The sequence below is a fragment of the Scyliorhinus canicula genome, chromosome 5, assembly GCF_902713615.1.
Source record: "Scyliorhinus canicula chromosome 5, sScyCan1.1, whole genome shotgun sequence".
Classification (NCBI taxonomy): Eukaryota; Metazoa; Chordata; class Chondrichthyes; order Carcharhiniformes; family Scyliorhinidae; genus Scyliorhinus; species Scyliorhinus canicula.
Window position 1 is genome coordinate 231,936,087 of NC_052150.1, and position 21,019 is coordinate 231,957,105.

The 21,019-nt window shown below is 48.4% G+C and overlaps 1 protein-coding gene across 1 annotated transcript in view; it reads right to left on the reverse strand.

Moving 5' to 3' along the window:
* Positions 1–679: 679 nt before the first annotated feature.
* The window catches only part of LOC119965732 (protein scribble homolog), a 154,861-nt gene continuing 134,521 nt past the window's right edge, over positions 680–21,019 (reverse strand). Inside the window, 2 exon segments of the mRNA XM_038796494.1 lie at positions 680–815; positions 16,752–16,871. Of these exon segments, the coding sequence (XP_038652422.1) occupies positions 705–815; positions 16,752–16,871 (231 nt within the window). The 3' untranslated portion in view covers positions 680–704.

Consider the following 21,019-nt stretch of genomic DNA (forward strand, 5'->3'; position numbering starts at 1 on the left):
ACACACAATCCCCATTCCCACCCCACCCCCCCCCCACACAATCCCCATTCCCACCCCACCCCCCCCACACAATCCCCATTCCCACCCCACCCACACAATACCCATGCACCCACCTACCACCCAACACAATCCCCATTTAACCCCCACCCCCCCACACAATCCCCATTCACCCCCCCCCACACAATCCCCATACCCACCCCAACTCCCCCCACACAATCCCCATTCCCACCCCACCCCCCCACACAATCCCCATTCCCACCCCACCCCACACAATACCCATGCACCCACCTACCACCCAACACAATCCCCATTCAACCCCCACCCCCACACAATCCCCATTCACCCCCCCCACACAATCCCCATTCCCCCCCTACCCCACCCAATCCCCACTCCCCCGCACAATCCCCATTCCCCCCCACACAATCCCCATACCCACCCCAACCCCCCCCACACAATCCCCATGCACCCCCCCACAATCCCCATACCCACCCCACCCCCCACACAATCCCCATGCACCCCCCCACAATCCCCATTCCCCCCCACCCAATCCCCATACCCACCCCAACCCCCCCCCCCACACAATCCCCATGCACCCCCCCACAATCCCCATTCACCCCCCCGACACAATCCCCACTCACACTCCAAGCTGCTGCATACCCACTGTAAACCAGCCCCAGCTCACACTCCCCCAGAGTGAATCTTTTTCACAGTAGCAAGAACAATGGCAGACTAACATAAAATGAAAATTCTTTGCTCACCACTTTCTCCAGTTGCTCTTGCTCCCACAGTGACGACTCACGAACCATCTCAATCTCCTTGAAAGAGAGAATAAAAAAGTAAGGAACAGATATATAGACAGATTGAAAGTGAGAAAGACAGACAGAAAAGATGGCAGGAAGAGAAGGAGAGAGAAAGGGAGAGACAGAAATAGAGAACATAAGAAACAGAAGCAGTTGGTCATTCGGCCCTTCGAGCCGGATCCACTTTAGCACAGTGGGCTAAACAGCTGGCTAGCAATGCAGAACAAGGCAGCAGCGCGGGTTCAATTCCCGTACCGGCCTCTCCGAACAGGCGCCGGAATGTGGCGACTAGGGGCTTTTCACAGTAACTTCATTTGAAGCCTACTTGTGACAATAAGCGATTATTATTATTATTCAGGATGATCACAGCTGATCTAATTGTGGCCTTAACTCCACGTTCCTGTCTGTCCAGCTGATAACCTCGAATCCCTGGTCAATTCAAAATCTGTCTCAGCCAGCCTCGAATACCATCAGTGAGCCAGCCTTCCCTGCACTCTGGAAGAGTTCTCCAAAGCAGAACAATCCTTTGAGATGAAATTCCTCCTCAGCTGCATCTTAAATGGGAGACCTCTTATTTTTAAACGGTGTCCCGCAGCTCGAGACGCCTCCTCGAGGTGAAACATCCATCCTATCAAGCTTCCCTCACAATCTGGTATATTTCAATAAGATTCACCCTCACTTTTTGAGAATGTTTCATCATTTTCCAGAAAACAAACCTTCAATGCCAAGAATGAGCAGAGTGATCTTTCTCTGAACTGTCTCCAATACATCTCCCTCCCTAACTGAGGTGACCAAAGCTTTAGACCGTACACCAGGTGTGACCTTACCAAATCTCTGCCCAACTATAGCAACACTCTCCCAGTTCAATATTCCATTGCCCTCACAGTAAAGGCCAACTCCAATTGTGTTCTGAATCACTAGCTACACCTCATACTGCAACTTGTTTCCCATCCATTGACTCCATCTACACCTCCCGCTGCCGGGGGAAAGCGGGCAGCATAATCATGGATCCCTCCCACCCGGCTTACTCACTCTTCCAACTTCTTCCATCGGGCAGGAGATACAGAAGTCTGAGAACACGCACAAACAGATTCAAAAACAGCTTCTTCCCCGCTGTTACCAGACTCCTAAATGACCCTCTTATCGACTGAACTGATCTCTCCACACATCTTCTCTACTGAGTAGTACTACATTCCTGTATGCTTCACCTGATGCCTGTGTCTATGTATTTACATTATGCATTTATGGATGCCCTATTTTTTTTCCTTGAATGGAACGATCTGTCTGGACTGTATGCAGAACAATACTTTTCACTGTACCTTGGTACACGTGACAATAAATTAAACAATTAATCAATCAGCCCGACCTATCTTTGCATCATTGGCACATTTGGCCACAACACACACTGATCCTTCACCCAAATCATTCATTTATTTCCCTTGACCTGGCTGAACTAGTTCGATCACTCACCAAATTCTGCTTTAACCTGTCGCACTTCCTGCAACTAAAAGCTGTTGCTATGGTACCTGAGGGGTCCCTGCTATGCCTGTCTTTTTTGGGGTATGTGGAACATTCCTTAGATATAGATATAGAGAAATACAGCACAGAACAGGCCCTTCGGCCCACGATGTTGCGCCGAACTTTTGTCCTAGGTTAATCATAGAATTTTGGACAATTTTTCATGGCCAATCCACCCAACCTGCACATCTTTGGACTGTGGGAGGAAACCGGAGTACCCGGAGGAAACCCATGCAGTCACGGGGAGGATGTGCAGACTCCGCACAGACAGTGACCCAAGCTGGGAATCGAACCTGGGACCCTGGAGCTGTGAAGCAATTGTGCTATCCACAATGCTACCGTGCTGCCCTTAAGAAGTTAACCTACACTCCATTATTCTACCCTAATCCAAGTACCTATCCAATAGCCGCTTGAAGGTCCATAAATTTTCCGACTCAACTACTACCACAGGCAGTGCATTCCATGCCCCCACTACTATCTGGGTAAAGAACCTACCTCTGACATCCCCTCTATATCTTCCACCATTTATCTTAAATTTATGTCCCCTTGTAATGGTGTGTTCCACCCGGGGAAAAAGTCTCTGACTGTCTACTCTATCTATTCCCCTGATCATCTTATAAACCTCTATCAAGTCGCCCCTCATCCTTCTCCGTTCTAATGAGAAAAGGCCTAGCACCCTCAACCTTTCCTCGTATGACCTACTCTCCATTCCAGGCAACATCCTGGTAAATCTCCTTTGCACCTTTTCCAAAGCTTCCACATCCTTCCTAAAATGAGGTGACCAGAACTGCACACAGTACTCCAAATGTGGCCTGACCAAGGTTTTGTACAGCTGCATCATCACCTCACGGCTCTTAAGTTCAATCCCTCTGCTAATGAACGCTAGCACACCATAGGCCTTCTTCACAGCTCTATCCACTTGAGTGGCAACTTTCAAAGAACTATGAACATAGACCCCAAGATCTCTCTGCTCCTCCACATTGCCAAGAACCCTACCATTAACCCTGTATTCCGCATTCAGATTTGTCCTTCCAAAATGGACAACCTCACACTTGTCAGGGTTAAACTCCATCTGCCACTTCTCAGCCCAGCTCTGCATTCTATCTATGTCTCTTTGAAGCCGACAACAGCCCTCCTCACTATCCACAACTCCACCAATCTTCGTATCATCTGCAAATTTACTGACCCACCCTTCAACTCCCTCATCCAAGTCGTTAATGAAAATCACAAACAGCAGAGGACCCAGAACTGATCCCTGCGGTACGCCACTGATAACTGGGCTCCAGGCTGAATATTTGCCATCCACCACAACTCTCTGTCTTCTATCGGTTAGCCAGTTTGTTATCCAACTGGCCAAATTTCCCACTATCCCATGCCTCCTTACTTTCTGCATAAGCCTACCATGGGGAACCTTATCAAATGCCTTACTAAAATCCATGTACACTACATCCACTGCTTTACCTTCATCCACATGCTTGGTCACCTCCTCAAAGAATTCAATAAGACTTGTAAGGCAAGACCTACCCCTCACAAATCCGTGCTGACTATCCCTAATCAAGCAGTGTCTTTCCAGATGCTCAGAAATCCTATCCCTCAGTACCCTTTCCATTACTTTGCCTACCACCGAAGTAAGACTAGCTGGCCTGTAATTCCCAGGGTTATCCCTATTCCCTTTTTTGAACAGGGGCACGACATTCGCCACTCTCCAATCCTCTGGTACCACCCCTGTTGACAGCGAGGACGAAAAGATCATTGCCCACGGCTCTGCAATTTCATTTCTTGCTTCCCATAGAATCCTTGGATATATCCTGTCAGGCCCGGGGGACTTGTCTATCCTCAAGTTTTTCAAAACGCGCAACACATCTTCCTTCCTGACAAGTATCTCCTCAAGCTTATCAGTCTGCTTCACGCTGTCCTCTCCAACAATATGGCCCCTCTCGTTTGTAAATACTGAAGAAAAATATTTGTTCAAGACCTCTCCTATCTCTTCAGACTCAATACACAATCTCCCGCTACTGTCCTTAATCGGACCTACCCTCGCTCTAGTCATTCTCATATTTCTCACATATGTGTAAAGGCCTTGGGGTTTTCCTTGATCCTACCCGCCAAAGATTTTTCATGCCCTCTCTTAGCTCTCCTAATCCCTTTCTTCAGTTCCCTCCTGGCTATCTTGTATCCCTCCAGCGCCCTGTCTGAACCTTGTTTCTTCAGCCTTACATAAGTCTCCTTCTTCCTCTTAACAAGACATTCAACGTCTCTTGTCAACCATGGTTCCCTCACTCGACCATCTCTTCCCTGCCTGACAGGGACATAAATATCAAAGACACGCAGTACCTGTTCCTTGAACAAGTTCCACATTTCACTTGTGTCCTTCCCTGACAGCCTATGTTCCCAATTTCTGCACTTCAATTCTTGTCTGACAGCATTGTATTTACCCTTCCCCCAATTATAAACCTTGCCCTGTTGCTCGCACCTATCCCTCTCCATTACTAAAGTGAAAGTCACAGAATTGTGGTCACTACCTCCAAAATGCTCCCCCACTAACAAATCTATCACCTGCCCTGGTTCATTACCAAGTACTAAATCCAATATGGCCTCCCCTCTGGTCGGACAATCTACATACTGTGTTAGAAAAGCTTCCTGGACACACTGCACAAACACTACCCCATCCAAACTATTTGATCTAAAGAGTTTCCACTCAATGTTTGGGAAGTTGAAGTCGCCCATGACTACTACCCTGTGACTTCTGCACCTTTCCAAAATCTGTTTCCCAATCTGTTCCTCCACATCTCTGCTGCTATTCCTTGTTACAGTCCTCCTCAGGCCTCCTCCCACAACTCTTCCTCCGGAATATCGGTGACTATATCGGTGTCACTTCATTCTCTTATCTGGTCCGAGATGAATTTCTGGATTTTGTATCTAATTTCCACCCCTCTTTCACCTTCACCTGGTCCATTTCCAACACGTCCCTTCCCTTCATTGATCTCTCCGTCTCCATTTCTGATGTTAGGCTGACCACCAACATTCATTACAAACCCACCGACTCCCACATTTACCTCGGCTACAGATCCTCACACCCCGCTTCCTGTAAGGACTCCATCCCATTCTCCCAGTTTCTCTGTCTCTGCTCTGATGATGCCACCTTCAAAACAGCATTTCTGACGTGTCTGCCTTTTTCCTCATCCTCAGGTTTTTCCCCACAGTGGCTGACAGGGCACTCAACTGTGTCTGACCCACCTCCCATAACTGTGCCCTCACCCCTTCTCCTCCTTCCCAGAATCGGGATGGGGTCCCCTTGTCCTCACTTTACACCCCAACAGCTTCCACATTCAAAGGATCTTCCTCTGCCATTTCTGCCAACTCCAGCGTGATGCCACCACAGAACACATCTTTCCCTCACTCCCCCTGTCAGCATTGTGCAGGGACCGTTCCCTCCAGGATACCCTGGTCCACTCCTCCATCACCCCCAACACCTCACCCCCTCCCACGGCACCTTCCCATGCAATCCCAGAAAGTGCAAAGCCGGACCCTTCACCTTCCCCTCCTCACAGTCCAAAGGCCCAAACCAAACTCTCCTTTCACGTCACCTCCTTCAACTTGCTCGATTGTATTCTCTGCTCACAATAAGAAATGAGAGTGAGATAAACATGGTGCAGAGTAAGAGCAGGCAGAGGGAAGCCACAGGACTCAGTGGGACTGTAGGTCTGGAGTGCGTTTGCTTCAATGCAAGAAGTATAACAGGTAAGACAGATGAACTGAGAGCCTGGATTACTGCGTGGAACTATGATGTAATTGTAATCACGGAGACATGGTTAAAGGAGGGACAGGCATGGCAGCTTCACATTCCGGGATATCGTTGTTTGAGGCGGGACAGAAGGGGAAACAAAAGAGGTGGGGAGTTGCGTTGCTGATCAGGGAGCAGATCATAGCTGTGTTGAGGGATGGCACATTGGAGGGATCTTGCAGTGAGGTATTATGGGTGGAGTTCTGGAATAAGAAGGGTGAAATCACAATATTGGGAGTGTATTATAGACCTTCCAAAGCCCGCAGGAGACAGTGTAGTCAGATACTGCAAGGGTATGATAAAAGCAGGGTAGTTGTGAACGTGACGCGTCTTTTCGTCCGACGTCACTTCGTCCAACGACACTTCGTCCACGTCTTTTGGTCCAACGTCTTTTTGTCCGCCCGTCTTTTGGTCCAACGTCACTTCGTCCAATTATCCAATTACAAATTAACTCCGTATAAAACCATTTAATTGATAAAATGCAAGTAATTGATAAAATGCAAGTAAAATGCAAGTTGAAAAATGCAGTTAAAAAGTCTAAAAATGCAGTTAGAAAATCTAAAAGTTTACTAATTACTTAAAATTCCCGAAATTACTTAAAATTGATGTAAATTGTAAATTCCCGAAATTCCCTAAAAGTTAGATTTCCAGAACTGTACCCGAGAGAGAATAATGGGGAGAGGACAAGATGATTTGATATTCTACAATTCCGACAGACACAGATATAAGTGGGAGTCTAATTGGATTTAGACAATGAGTGCAGTTCTGAAAGAAGCAGATTTAAACTCGATTTTCGTCGAGTGATTAAAACCTCTGGTTGGCAGTAGGTTCTGACATTACAGGTCTGAAATGATCAAATATTCCATCAGATACAATGGCTCTCATCACGCTGGAGCATACATGGGTGAATATCCTGCAGCTTATCTTAATAATGTCTGGAGATCAAGCAGCACAAATGCAGAACTCAACCTCAAGAGGCGAAATAGGTGGAGAGGATCCTTGAGCAGTAACATTGAAAAACTAAATTAAACTATTTGTAATTGGATAATTGGACGAAGTGACGTTGGACCAAAAGACGGGCGGACAAAAAGACGTTGGACCAAAAGACGTGGACGAAGTGTCGTTGGACGAAATGACGTCGGACGAAAAGACATAGCACCAGTTGTGAAGGTGGGGTTTTAACTTCCTCCATATTGACTGGGAATCCCTTACAGCCAGGGGCTCGGGGGGGAGAGCAATTTGTTAGATGTGTCCAGAAGGGCTTTTTGATCCAGTCTGTTGACAATCCAACCAGGGAGGGGGCCATACTCGACTTGGTATTGGGGAAGGAGCCAGGCCTGGTGATTGATGTTTCAGTAGGCGGGGCATTGTGCGCTTAGTGAGTAGAATTACATCAGATTTCGGGTAGTCATGAATAAGGACAACAGTGGCCCACGGGTGCTTTACATCCAAATTAGACAGGAACTGGAGAATATGGATTTGGAGCGGCTATTTGAGGGCAAATCCACATCTGACATGTGGGAGGCTTTTAAAGGCCTCTTGATTGAAGTGCAGGACAAGCATGTTCCCGCAAAAATGAAGGATAGAAATGGCAGAATTCGGAAACCATGGATGACAAGGGAAATTGTAAACTTAGTCAAAAGGTAAAAGAACATAAGAAGAACATAAGAACAAGGAGCAGGAGTAGGCCATCTGGCCCCTCGAGCCTGCTCCGCCATTCAATGAGATCATGGCTGATCTTTTGTGGACTCAGCTCCACTTTCCGGCCCGAACACCATAACCCTTAATCCCTTTATTCTTCAAAAAACTATCTATCTTTACCTTAAAAACATGTAATGAAGGAGCCTCAACTGCTTCACTGGGCAAGGAATTCCATAGATTCACAACCCTTTGGGTGAAGAAGTTCCTCCTAAACTCAGTTCTAAATCTACTTCCCCTTATTTTGAGGCTATGCCCCCTAGTTCTGCTGTCACCCGCCAGTGGAAACAACCTGCCCGCATCTATCCTATCTATTCCCTTCATAATTTTAAATGTTTCTATAAGATCCCCCCTCATCCTTCTAAATTCCAACGAGTACAGTCCCAGTCTACTCAACCTCTCCTCATAATCCAACCCCTTCAGCTCTGGGATTAACCTAGTGAATCTCCTCTGCACACCCTCCAGCGCCAGTACGTCCTTTCTCAAGTAAGGAGACCAAAACTGAACACAATACTCCAGGTGTGGCCGCACTAACACCTTATACAATTGCAACATAACCTCCCTAGTCTTAAACTCCATCCCTCTAGCAATGAAGGACAAAATTCCATTTGCCTTCTTAATCACCTGTTGCACTTGTAAACCAACCTTCTGTGACTCATGCACTAGCACACCCAAGTCTCTCTGAACAGCGGCATGCTTTAATATTTTATCGTTTAAATAATAATCCCGTTTGCTGTTATTCCTACCAAAATGGATAACCTCACATTTGTCAACATTGTATTCCATCTGCCAGACCCGAGCCCATTCACTTAACCTATCCAAATCCCTCTGCAGACTTCCAGTATCCTCTGCACTTTTCGCTTTACCACTCATCTTAGTGTCATCTGCAAACTTGGACACATTGCCCTTGGTCCCCAACTCCAAATCATCTATGTAAATTGTGAACAATTGTGGGCCCAACACGGATCCCTGAGGGACACCACTAGCTACTGATTGCCAACCAGAGAAACACCCATTTATCCCAACTCTTTGCTTTCTATTAATTAACCAATCCTCTATCCATGCTACTACTTTACCCTTAATGCCATGCATCTTTACCTTATGCAGCAACCTTTGTGTGGCACCTTGTCAAAGGCTTTCTGGAAATCCAGATATACCACATCCATCGGCTCCCCGTTATCTACTGCCCTGGTAATGTCCTCAAAAAATTCCACTAAATTAGTTAGGCATGACCTGCCTTTTACGAACCCATGCTGCGTCTGCCCAATGGGACAATTTCTATCCAGATGCCTCGCAATTTCTTCCTTGATGATAGATTCCAGCATCTTCCCTATTACCGAAGTTAAACTCACTGGCCTATAATTTCCTGCTTTCTGCCTACCTCCTTTTTAAACAGTGGCGTCACGTTTGCTAATTTCCAATCCACCGGGACCACCCCAGAGTCTAGTGAATTTCGGTAAATTATCACTAGTGCATCTGCAATTTCCCTAGCCATCTCTTTTAGCACTCTGGGATGCATTCCATCAGGGCCAGGAGACTTGTCTACCTTTAGCCCCATTAGCTTGCCCATCACTCCCTCCTTAGTGATAACAATCGTCTCAAGGTCCTCACCTGTCATAGCCTCATTTCTATCAGTCACTGGCATGTTATTTGTGTCTTCCACTGTGAAGACCGACCCAAAAAACCTGTTCAGTTCCTCAGCCATTTCCTCATTTCCCATTATTAAAACTCCCTTCTCACCCTCTAAAGGACCAATATTTACCTTAGCCACTCTTTTTTGTCTTATATATTTGTAAAACCTTTTACTGTCTGTTTTTATATTCTGAGCAAGTTTACTCTCATACTCTATCTTACTCTTCTTTATAGCTTTTTTAGTAGCTTTCTGTTGCCCCCTAAAGATTTCCCAGTCCTCTAATCTCCCAGCAATCTTTGCCACTTTATATGCTTTTTCCTTCAATTTGATAATCTCCCTTATTTCCTTAGATATCCACGGTCGATTTTCCCTCTTTCTTCCGTCCTTCCTTTTTGTTGGTATAAACCTTTGCTGAGCACTGTGAAAAATCGCTTGGAAGGTTCTCCACTGTTCCTCAACTGTTCCACCATAAAGTCTTAGCTCCCAGTCTACCTTAGCTAGTTCTTCTCTCATCCCCTTGTAATCTCCTTTGTTTAAACACAAAATACTAGTATTTGATTTTACTTTCTCACCCTCCATCTGTATTTTAAATTCCACCATATTGTGATCGCTCCTTCCGAGAGGATCCCTAACTATGAGATCATGAATCAATCCTGTCTCATTACACAGGACAAGATCTAGGACCGCTTGTTCCCTCGTAGGTTCCATTACATACTGTTCTAGGAAACTATCGCGGATACATTCTATAAACTCCTCCTCACGGTTGCCTTGACCGACCTGGTTAAACCAATCGACATGTAGATTAAAATCCCCCATGATAACTGCTGTACCATTCTACATGCATCAGTTATTTCTTTGTTTATTGCCTGCCCCACCATCTCGTTACTATTTGGTGGCCGATAGACTACTCCTATCAGTGACTTTTTCGCCTTACTATTCCTGATTTCCACCCAAATGGATTCAACCTTATCCTCCATAGCACCGATGTCATCCCTTACTATTGCCCGGATGTCATCCTTAAATAACAGAGCAACACCACCTCCCTTACCATCCACTCTGTCCTTCAAATAGTTTGATACCCTCGGATATTTAACTCCCAGTCGTGACCATCCTTTAACCATGTTTCAGTAATGGCCACTAAATCATAGTCCTTCACGATGATTTGTGCCACCAACTCATTTACTTTATTCCGAATACTACGAGCATTCAGGTAAAGTACACTTATGTTGGTTTTTTTACCTCTGTTTTGAATCTTAACATCTCCAGTTTTATTCCTTTTGTTATTACTGGGCCTATTCACTGTGCTCCCCTCAGTCACTGTACCTTGTACTGTCGCCCTTATGGATTTCTGACTATGTCTTCTCTGCCTTGCACTTTTCCCCTTACTTCCTTTTGTTTCTGTCCCTGTTTTACTACCTTCCAACTTCCAGCATTGGTTCCCATCCCCCTGCCACATTAGTTTAAACCCTCCCCAAAAAGGAAGCATAAGAGATTATTGTGCAAAATTAAAGCGCATGGGATTGGGGGAAATGTATTGAGGTGGATGGAAAACTGGTTGGCAGAGAGGAAACAAAGAGTTGGGATTAATGGATCCTTTTCAAATTGGCAGGCAGTAACCAGTGGGGTACGGCAGGGATCGGTGCTGGGACCCCCAGCTATTCACAATATATATTCATGATTTAGATGAGGGAACAAAATGTAACATCTCAAAATTAGCAGATGATACCAAGTTAGGTGGGAGGGTGAATTGTGATGAAGATGCAGAGATCCTACAGCAAGATCTGGACAGGTTGAGCGAGTGGGCAAACCAATGGCAGATGCAGTATAATTTGGATAAGTGTGAGGTTATTCACTTTGGAAGCAAAAACAGGAAGGCAGATTACTCCCTGAATGGTGGTAAATTGGGAGAGGGGAGTGTGCAGCGGGACCTGGGTGCCCTTGTACACCAGTCATAGAATTTGTAGAATTTACAGTGGAGGAGGAGGCCATTTGGCCCATCGAGTCTGCATCGACTCTTGGAAAGAGCACCCTACCCAAGCCCACGTCTCCACCCTATCCTCATCACCCAGTAACCCCACCTAACACTAAGGGCAATTTATCATGGCCAATCCACCTAACCTGCACATCTTTGGACTGTGGGAGGAAACCGGAGCACCCGGAGGAAACCCACGCACACACGGGGAGAACGTGCAGACTCCACACAGAGTGACCCAAGCCGGGAATCGAACCTGGGACCCTGGCGCTGTGAAGCAACTGTGCTAACCACTGTGCTACCGTGCTGCCCACAGTCGCTGAAGGTAAGCATGCAGGTGCAGCAGGCGGTAAAGAAGGCTAATGGTATGTTGGCCTTCATTGCGAGAGGTTTCGAGTATAGAAGCAGGGATGTGTTGCTGCAATTATACAGGGCCTTGGAGAGACCACACCTGGAGTATTGTGGGCAGTTTTGGTCTCCTTCTCTGAGGAAGGATGTTCTTGCTCTCGAGGGAGTGCAGCGAAGGTTTACCAGACTGATTCCAGGGATGGCGGGACTGTCATATGAGGAGAGATTGACTAGGTTGGGATTATTCTCACTGGAGTTCTGAAGAATGAGGGGGATCTCATAGAGACTTATAAAATTCTAACAGGACTGGACAGGGGTAGATGCAGGGAAGATGTTACCAATGATAGGTGTGTCCAGAACCAGGGGTCACAGCCTGAGGATTCAGGGTAAACCATTTCGGACAGAGATAAGGAGACATATCTTCACACAAAGAGTGGGGAGCCTGTGGAATTAATTACCACAGTAATTGATGCTAATGGGAATAATGAGGAGAATGGGGTCAAAGGCTATGGGGAGAAAGCAGGATTAGGCTATTGAGTTGGATGGTCAGCCATGATGGTGATGAATGGTAGAGCAGGCTCGAAGGGCCGAATGGCCTCCTCCTGCTCCTATCTTCTATGTAGCTATGTATGTATGATAGGCATAGACATCTAAAAACTGACAACGCTCTGGAGGAGTACAGTGAATGTAGGAAGGAACTTAAACGTGCAATTAGGAGGGCTAACTGGCTTGGTTATCAAAGACAGAGAGTAGCAGTGGAAGGGTGTTTTGTTGAATGGAGATTTGTAGCTAGTGGTGTTCCACAGGGATCAGTGCTGGGACCTCAGAATGTAGTATATATAAATGATCTGGAGGAAAATATGGGTGGTCTGATTAGTAAGTTTGTGGAGGACACGAAGATTGGCGGAGTTGCTGATAGTGCCGAGGATTGTCAGAGGATACAACAGGATACAGATAGACTGGAGATTGGGCACAGAAATGGCAGATGGAGTTTAATCCGGACAAATGCGAGGTGATGCATTTTGGAGGATCAAATCTAGGTATGAATTATACTGTCAATGGCAGAACCCTGAGGAACATTAACATACAGAGGGATCTGGGCGTGCAGGTCCACAGTTCCCTAAACGTGGCAACACAGGTGGCCAAGGTGATTAAGGAGGCATACGGCACGCTTGCCTTCATCAGCCGGGGCATTGAGTACAGGAGTTGTGAAATCATGTTGCAGCTGTATAAAACCTTGGTTAGGCTGCATTTGGAGTATTGCGTGCAGTTCTGGTCACCACATTATCAGAAGGCCGTGGAAGCTTTGGAGAGAGGGCAGGGAGGGTTCACCAGGATGTGGCCTGGTCTCCAGGGTGTTGGCTATGAGGAGAGGTTGAATAAACTCGGATTCACTGGAAAGACGGAGGCTGAGGGGAGACCTGATAGAGGTTTACAAAACTATGAGAGGCACAGACAGGCTGGATAGTCAGAGGCTTTTTCCAAGAGTGGAAGTGTCAATTACACAGGGGGACGGGTTCAAGGTGAGAGGGGGGAGTTTAAGGGAGATGTGTGGGGTAAGGCTTTCACACAGAGAGTGGTGGGTGCCTGGAACGCGCTGCCAGAGGATGTGGTGGAAGCAGCACATTAGCAACATTTAAGGGGTAGATGGATAGCGAGGAAATAGAGGGATACGGGCAGAGTAAGGGCAGAAGGGGGAATACCTTCTCCCACAGGGCATTGTGATCGGCACAGGTTTGGAGGGCCGAAGGGCCTGTTCCTGTGCAGTAATTTTCTTTGTTCAATCTGATCTCCTCTACACTGCGGAGACTAAATGCTGACTGGGTGACTGATTTGTGAAACACCTTCGCTCAGTCCATAAACATGACCCTGACCTCCCTGTCAATCCCATTAAACCCGGCACCTTGCTCTCATACCCACACGTCCGTCCTTGATCTAGTGCAATGTTCCAGTGAAGTTCATCGCAAACTGGAGGAGCAGCACCTATCTTCTGATTGGCCACGTTACAGCCCAACATGGAGTTAAACAGCCTTCGACTGTGAACTTTCTCCTCCATCTTGACCCCGCTTTTTAAAATCCAAAACATGTTTTGCCCCAATGGAAACCCCGTCCCCCTCTCCCACTGGCCCACCTGGCACTTGTCCTTCAGTTTTGCTTTCACAGAGCACTGACCGTCACTCTCCCAGTAACACATTCTGATATCTTACCTTGATGTCGCTCCCAGCACCTCCTCCTGCCATTAATGCTTCCCCTGTCTCGTGATGCACACCGTTTTGCTGCAATCTCTCAGAGGCCCCACCTATCACGGACCTTCTACTCTGCTCCAGCTCCTCCACCCCCTCTTCAACAGGATCAAATCCATCACATTCCCCCTCTCTTCAGCTCGCAAGACTCAGACCCAATCAAAATATTTACTCTGTTTCTCTCTCCACAGACGCTGCCAAACCTGCTGAGCTCCTCCAGCATTTTCTGTTTTTGTGTTATTAATTTAGCTTTTAAGTAACTGAGGCCCTGGCACTGATCCCTGCATTCGGCTCGTTACAGTGTACAAGACAGAAATAAGCCCATTTATCTATTTCCTGTTAGTTCGCAAGTTCTCTAGCCAGGCTAATATATTGCACGCAACACATGGACTCTTATTTTATGCCCTAACCTTTCATGTGGCACCTAACGAATGCCTTTTGCAAACCCAAATACACATCTACTGACTTCGCTTTCCCCACCCACCTTCTGACATCCTCAAAATTAAACACAGCAGTGGGGGTATTCAGAGGAAATGGGGAGGGTACAGGCCCAACATGTTCCGTCCAGGGTAATAGGAAGGAGTAACAAGCCCAGAGAACCATGGACGGTCAGAGATATTCAGGCTGCAATGAGGAGGAAGAGAGAAGCTTTCAATAAGGACAAGGGCAGCAAATCAAGAGCATTGAGTAGAGTACAGAAGGTGCAGGATGGAGCTTAAGAAATCAATTAGGAGAGCAAAGAGAGGATATGAGAAAGCTCCGGCTGGTAAAAGTAGAAAATATCCCAAAATAATCTTTAAGTATATCAATGCGAAGAGGATAAGTAGGGAATAGGAAGGGCCCATTCGTGACCAAGGGGGAATGTGGTGATCAGAATTACACACAGTGCTCCAGCTGTGGCCTCAGCAAAGTTCTCCAACTCCAACATGGCCTCCCTGCTTTTGTAATCTATGCCTCGATTGATAAAGGCAAGTGTCCCATATGCCTTTTCCACCCCCTCTATTAACCTGCCCTTCTGCCTTCAGAGATCTATGGACAAACACGCCAAGGTCCCTTTGTTCCTCAGGATTTCCCAGTGTGGTGCCATTCATTGAATATTTCCTTATTGCCATTTCCCTCTCTCCCCATCCTATCCATGTGTTTGTCAAGATGCCTTTTGAACGCCGTTAATGTATCTGCTTCCACAACCTGCCCTGGCAACGTATTCCAGACACTCACCACCCTCCGTGTAAAAAACCCACCTCGCACATCTCCTTTAAACTTTGCCCCATGAACCTTAAACCTCTGACCCCTGGTGACTGACCCCTCCACCTTGGGAAAGAGTGCCTGCCCATCCACTCTATCCATGCCCCTCATAATCCTGTAGACCTCCATCAGGTCACCCCTCAACCTCCGTCTTTCTAATGAAAACAGTCCGAGTCTATTCAGCCTCTCCGTATAGCTAACACCCTCCAGACCAGGCAACATCCTGGTCAACCTCCTCTGCACCCTCTCCAAAGTCTCCACATCCTTCTGGTAGTGTGGCAGCCAGAATTGTGCGCAATACTCCAAGTGCGGCCTTACCAAGGTTCTATACAACTGTACCATGACTTGCCAGTTTCTATACGCGATGTCCCGTCCAATGAAGGCAAGCATTCCGTCTGCTTTCTTGACTACCTTGTCCACTTGTGTTGCCATTTTCAAAGATCTGTGGACCTGCATGCCCAGATTTCACTGACTTTCTGTATTACTAAGAGTTTTACCATTTACGGTACATTTCCCCTCTATGTCAGACCTACCAAAATGCATTACCACACATTTGTCCGGATTAAACCCCATTTGCCATTTCTCTGCCCAAGTCTCTAACCTATCTATGTCCTGCTGTATCCTTTGACAATCCTCAACACTATCTGCCACTCCACCAACCTTGGTGTCATCCACAAACTTACTAATCAGACCAGCTACATTTTCCTCCAAATCGTTTATGTACACCACAAACAACAGAGGCCCCAGCACCGATCCCTGTGGAACACCACTAGTCACAACCGTCCATTCAGAAAAACACCCTTCTACTGCTACCCTTTGCCTTCTGTGACCGAGCCAGTTCTGTATCCATCTTATCACCTCACCTCTGATCCCATGTGACTTCACCTTTTGTACCAGTCTGCCATGAGGCACCTTGTCAAAGGCTTTACTGAAGTCCATGCAAACAACATCCACCGCTCTCCACTCATCAATAAATTGTCCCTTAGTGCCCATAAAGGTTAGGTGGGGTTACTGGGATAGGGTGGAGGTGTGGGCTTAAGTAGGGTGCTCTTTCCAAGAGCCGATGCAGACTCGATTGGTCGAATGGCCTCCTTCTGCAATGTAAATTCTATGATTATGGGGATAAGGCGGGAAGGTGGAGTTGAGAATTATATCAGATCAGTCATTGAAGGGCGGAGCAGACTTGATGGGCCGAATGGCCGGCTTCTCTCCTATGTGTTAAAGAAGGTTACAGTATTCTGCATGACAATGCCTTGGCCAATCAGAGTGCACCCTTTTTCCTGTCGTGTATATTGTGGTGGTTGTTCAAATTTGACATTCTCGCCTTTGCCCTGATCAGTGCAAGGTGAAAGCTTCAGTAAGATGTTTCTTTTCAGTAATATTCAAGCTTTGCACCATCAAGTGAGTGAACAGTGATGTGTGAATTCTAACTTCTCTTGGCACAGATATGTCTCGAACGTCTCTGCCCTGAGCGGCAAAAATCTCTGGAACCAGTTTGGCAACATCCTACCTTCTGCAAGATTTCCAGTTCTTCAGGGCTCATATCGCGATCGATGGATGAGATACTCTCCATACTGTTCTTTCTACCCAATCCAGCAGCAAAAGGGTTAACAATGATACCTGGAGAAGACTGAAAGAACAAGAAATATTTACAAGCAAAAAGAGCACATATTTAACATCAAATAGACAGAACTCGCCATATACTACTGTGCCAATAGGGAGCAGAATTAATACTGACCCTCAGACAGTGCGGCACTCCCTCAGTACTGACCCTCTGACAGTGCAGCACTCCCTCAGTACTGACCCTCTGACAGTGCGGCTCTCCCTCAGTACTGACCCTCTGACAGTGCGGCACTCCCTCAGTACTGACCCTCTGACAGTGCGGCTCTCCCTCAGTACTGACCCTCTGACAGTGCCGCACTCCCTCAGTACTGACCCTCTGACAGTGCAGCGCTCCCTCAGTACTGACCCTCTGACAGTGCAGCACTCCCTCAGTACTGACCCTCTGACCGTGCAGCGCTCCCTCAGTACTGACCCTCTGACAGTGCAGCACTCCCTCAGTACTGACCCTCTGACAATGCAGCACTCCCTCAGTACTGACCCTCTGACAGTGCAGCACTCCTTCAGTACTGACCCTCTGACAGTGCAGCGCTCCCTCAGTACTGACCCTCTGACAGTGCAGCACTCCCTCAGTACTGACCCTCTGACAGTGCGGCACTCCCTCAGTACTGACCCTCAGACAGTGCAGCACTCCCTCAGTACTGACCCTCAGACAGTGCAGCACTCCCTCAGTACTGACCCTCTGACAGTGCGGCACTCCCTCAGTACTGACCCTCTGACAATGCAGCACTCCCTCAGTACTGACCCTCAGACAGTGCGGCACTCCCTCAGTACTGACCCTCTGACAGTGTGGCACTCCCTCAGTACTGACCCTCTGACAGTGCGGCACTCCCTCAGTACTGACCCTCTGACAGTGCGGCACTCCCTCAGTACTGACCCTCTGACAGTGCGGCACTCCCTCAGTACTGACCCTCTGACAGTGCGGCACTCCCACAGTACTGACCCTCTGACAGTGCAGCACTCCCTCAGTAATGACCCTCTGACAGTGCGGCACTCCCTTAGTACTGACCCTCTTTTTTTTTTTTTTTTTTTTTTTTTTTTTTTTTTTTTTTTTTTTTTTAAATTTTTTTTTTATTGGAATTTTTTTGCAGAAAATATAACAAAAAGTATAGCAAAAAGCAGTAATATGCAACTAACAGCCCCATAACACCCACAATTCCCCCCATACCGTAACATCACATGTATCACATTCCCCCACCCCCCCCCAAACAAGAGAACTTACCATAAATTAAAATTAGATAAATCAAATTTAAATAAAATAAGCTAACATAATCAACGCCCCCCCCCCCCCCCCCCCCCCCCCCCCCGGGTTGCTGCTGCTACTGTCCCAGTACCCTATCGTTGAGCCAGAAAGTCGAGGAAAGGTTGCCACCGTTTAAAGAACCCTTGCACCGATCCTCTCAGGGCGAATTTAACCTTCTCAAGCTTAATAAAGCCCGCCATGTCATTGATCCAGGTCTCCACGCTTGGGGGCCTCGCGTCCTTCCACTGTAGCAAAATCCTTCGCCGGGCTACTAGGGACGCAAAGGCCAGCACACCGGCCTCTTTCGCCTCCTGCACTCCCGGCTCTACCCCAACCCCAAAGATCGCGAGTCCCCATCCTGGCTTGACCCTGGATCCCACCACCCTTGACACCGTCCTCGCCACCCCCTTCCAGAACTCCTCCAATGCCGGGCATGCCCAGAACATATGGGCATGGTTCGCTGGACTCCCCGAGCACCTGGCACACCTATCTTCACCCCCAAAGAACCTATTCATCCTCGTCCCAGTCATGTGGGCCCTATGCAGCACCTTGAATTGGATGAGGCTAAGCCGCGCACACGAGGAGGAAGAATTTACCCTCTCCAGGGCATCAGCCCATGTCCCGTCTTCGATCTGTTCCCCCAGTTCCCCCTCCCACTTCGTTTTCAGCTCCTCTACTGACGCCTCTTCCTTCTCCTGCATAAGCTTGTAGATATCGGATATCTTCCCCTCCCCGACCCAGACCCCCGAGAGCACCCTGTCACTCACCCCCTTCGCGGGGAGCGCAGGGAATCCCTCCACCTGCCGTCTAGCAAATGCCTTTACCTGCAGATATCTAAACATGTTTCCCGGCGGGAGCCCAAATTTCTCTTCCAACTCCCCCAGGCTCGCAAACCTTCCGTCGATAAACAGGTCCTTCAGCTGTCTAATGCCCGCTCTATACCATCCCCGAAATCCCCCATCCATGTTCCCCGGGACGAACCTATGGTTCCCCCTTAACGGAGCCTCCATCGAGCCCCCCACTTCTCCCCTATGTCGCCTCCACTGCCCCCAAATCTTGAGGGTAGCCGCCACCACCGGACTCGTGGTATACCTCGTGGGAGGGAGCGGCCACGGCGCCGTTACCAGGGCCCCCAGGCTTGTATCCCCACAGGACGCTCTCTCCATCCGTTTCCATGCTGCCCCCTCCCCCTCCATCACCCACTTACGCACCATAGACACGTTGGCCGCCCAGTAATACCCCGAGAGGTTGGGCAACGCCAGCCCCCCCCCATCCCTACTCCGCTCCAAGAAGACCCTCTTCACCCTTGGGGTGCCATGCGCCCAAACAAATCCCATGATGCTGCTGGTCACTCTTTTAAAAAAGGCCCTAGGGATAAAGATGGGCAAGCACTGGAAGAGGAACAAGAACCTCGGGAGAACCGTCATTTTGACGGATTGCACTCTGCCCGCCAGCGATAGCGGCACCATGTCCCACCTTTTAAATTCCTCCTCCATCTGTTCCACTAGTCTGGTGAAGTTAAGCTTATGAAGAGCCCCCCAACTCCTGGCCACCTGCACCCCCAGGTACCTGAAACTCTTCACTGCCCTCCTGAAGGGGAGCCTCCCAATTCCCTCCTCCTGATCTCCCGGGTGCACTACAAATACCTCGCTCTTTCCTAAGTTCAGCTTATAGCCCGAGAAGCCCCCAAATTCCGCTAACAGTTCCATCACCCCCGGCATTCCCCCCTCTGGGTCCGCCACATATAACAGCAGGTCGTCTGCATACAGCGATACCCGGTGCTCCTCCCCCCCCCGCACCAGACCCCTCCACTTCCCTGACTCCCTCAACGCCATGGCCAGCGGTTCAATCGCCAGTGCAAAGAGCAGGGGGGACAGGGGACACCCCTGCCTGGTCCCACGATAAAGCCTAAAATACTCCGATCTCCTTCCATTTGTGACTACACTCGCCATCGGCGCCGCGTAAAGCAGCCTCACCCATTTGATGAATCCCTCCCCAAATCCAAACCTCTCCAGCACCTCCCATAGGTACCCCCATTCAACTCTATCAAACGCCTTCTCTGCATCCAGCGCCACCACTATCTCCGCCTCCCCCTCCACTGCCGGCATCATGATAGCATTGAGCAGTCTCCGCACATTCGTGTTGAGCTGCCGCCCCTTGACAAACCCTGTCTGATCTTCATGAATTACCTCTGGCACACAATCCTCTATCCTGGTAGCCAGGATCTTCGCCAGCAACTTAGCGTCTACGTTAAGGAGTGAAATAGGCCTATATGATCCGCACTGCAAGGGGTCCTTATCCCGTTTTAGGATCAAAGAGATCAGTGCCCGCGACATCGTCGGGGGCAAAGCCCCCCCCTAGTACTGACCCTCTGACAGTACAGCACTCCCTCAGTACTGACCCTCTGACAGTGCGGCGCTCCCTCAGTACTGACCCTCTGACAGTGCGGAGTCCCATCGACACTGACCCATTTGACAGTGCGGCACTCCCTCAGTACTGACCCTCTAACAGTGCAGCACTCCCTCAGTACTGACCCTCTGACAGTGCAGCACTCCCTCAGTACTGACCCTCTGACAGTGCTGCACTCCCTCAGTACTAACCCTCTGACAGTGCAGCACTCCCTCAGCACTGACCCTCTGACAGTGCAGCACTCCCTCAGTACTGACCCTCTGACAGTGCAGCACTCCCTCACTACTGACCCTCTGACAGTGCGGCACTCCCTCAGTACTGACCCTCTGACAGTGCGGCACTCCCTCAGTACTGACCCACTGACAGTGCAGCACTCCCTCAGTACTGACCCTCTGACAGTGCAGCACTCTCTCAGTACTGACCCTCTGACAGTGCAGCGCTCCCTCAGTACTGACCCTCTGACAGTGCGGAGTCCCATCGACACTGACCCATTTGACAGTGCGGCA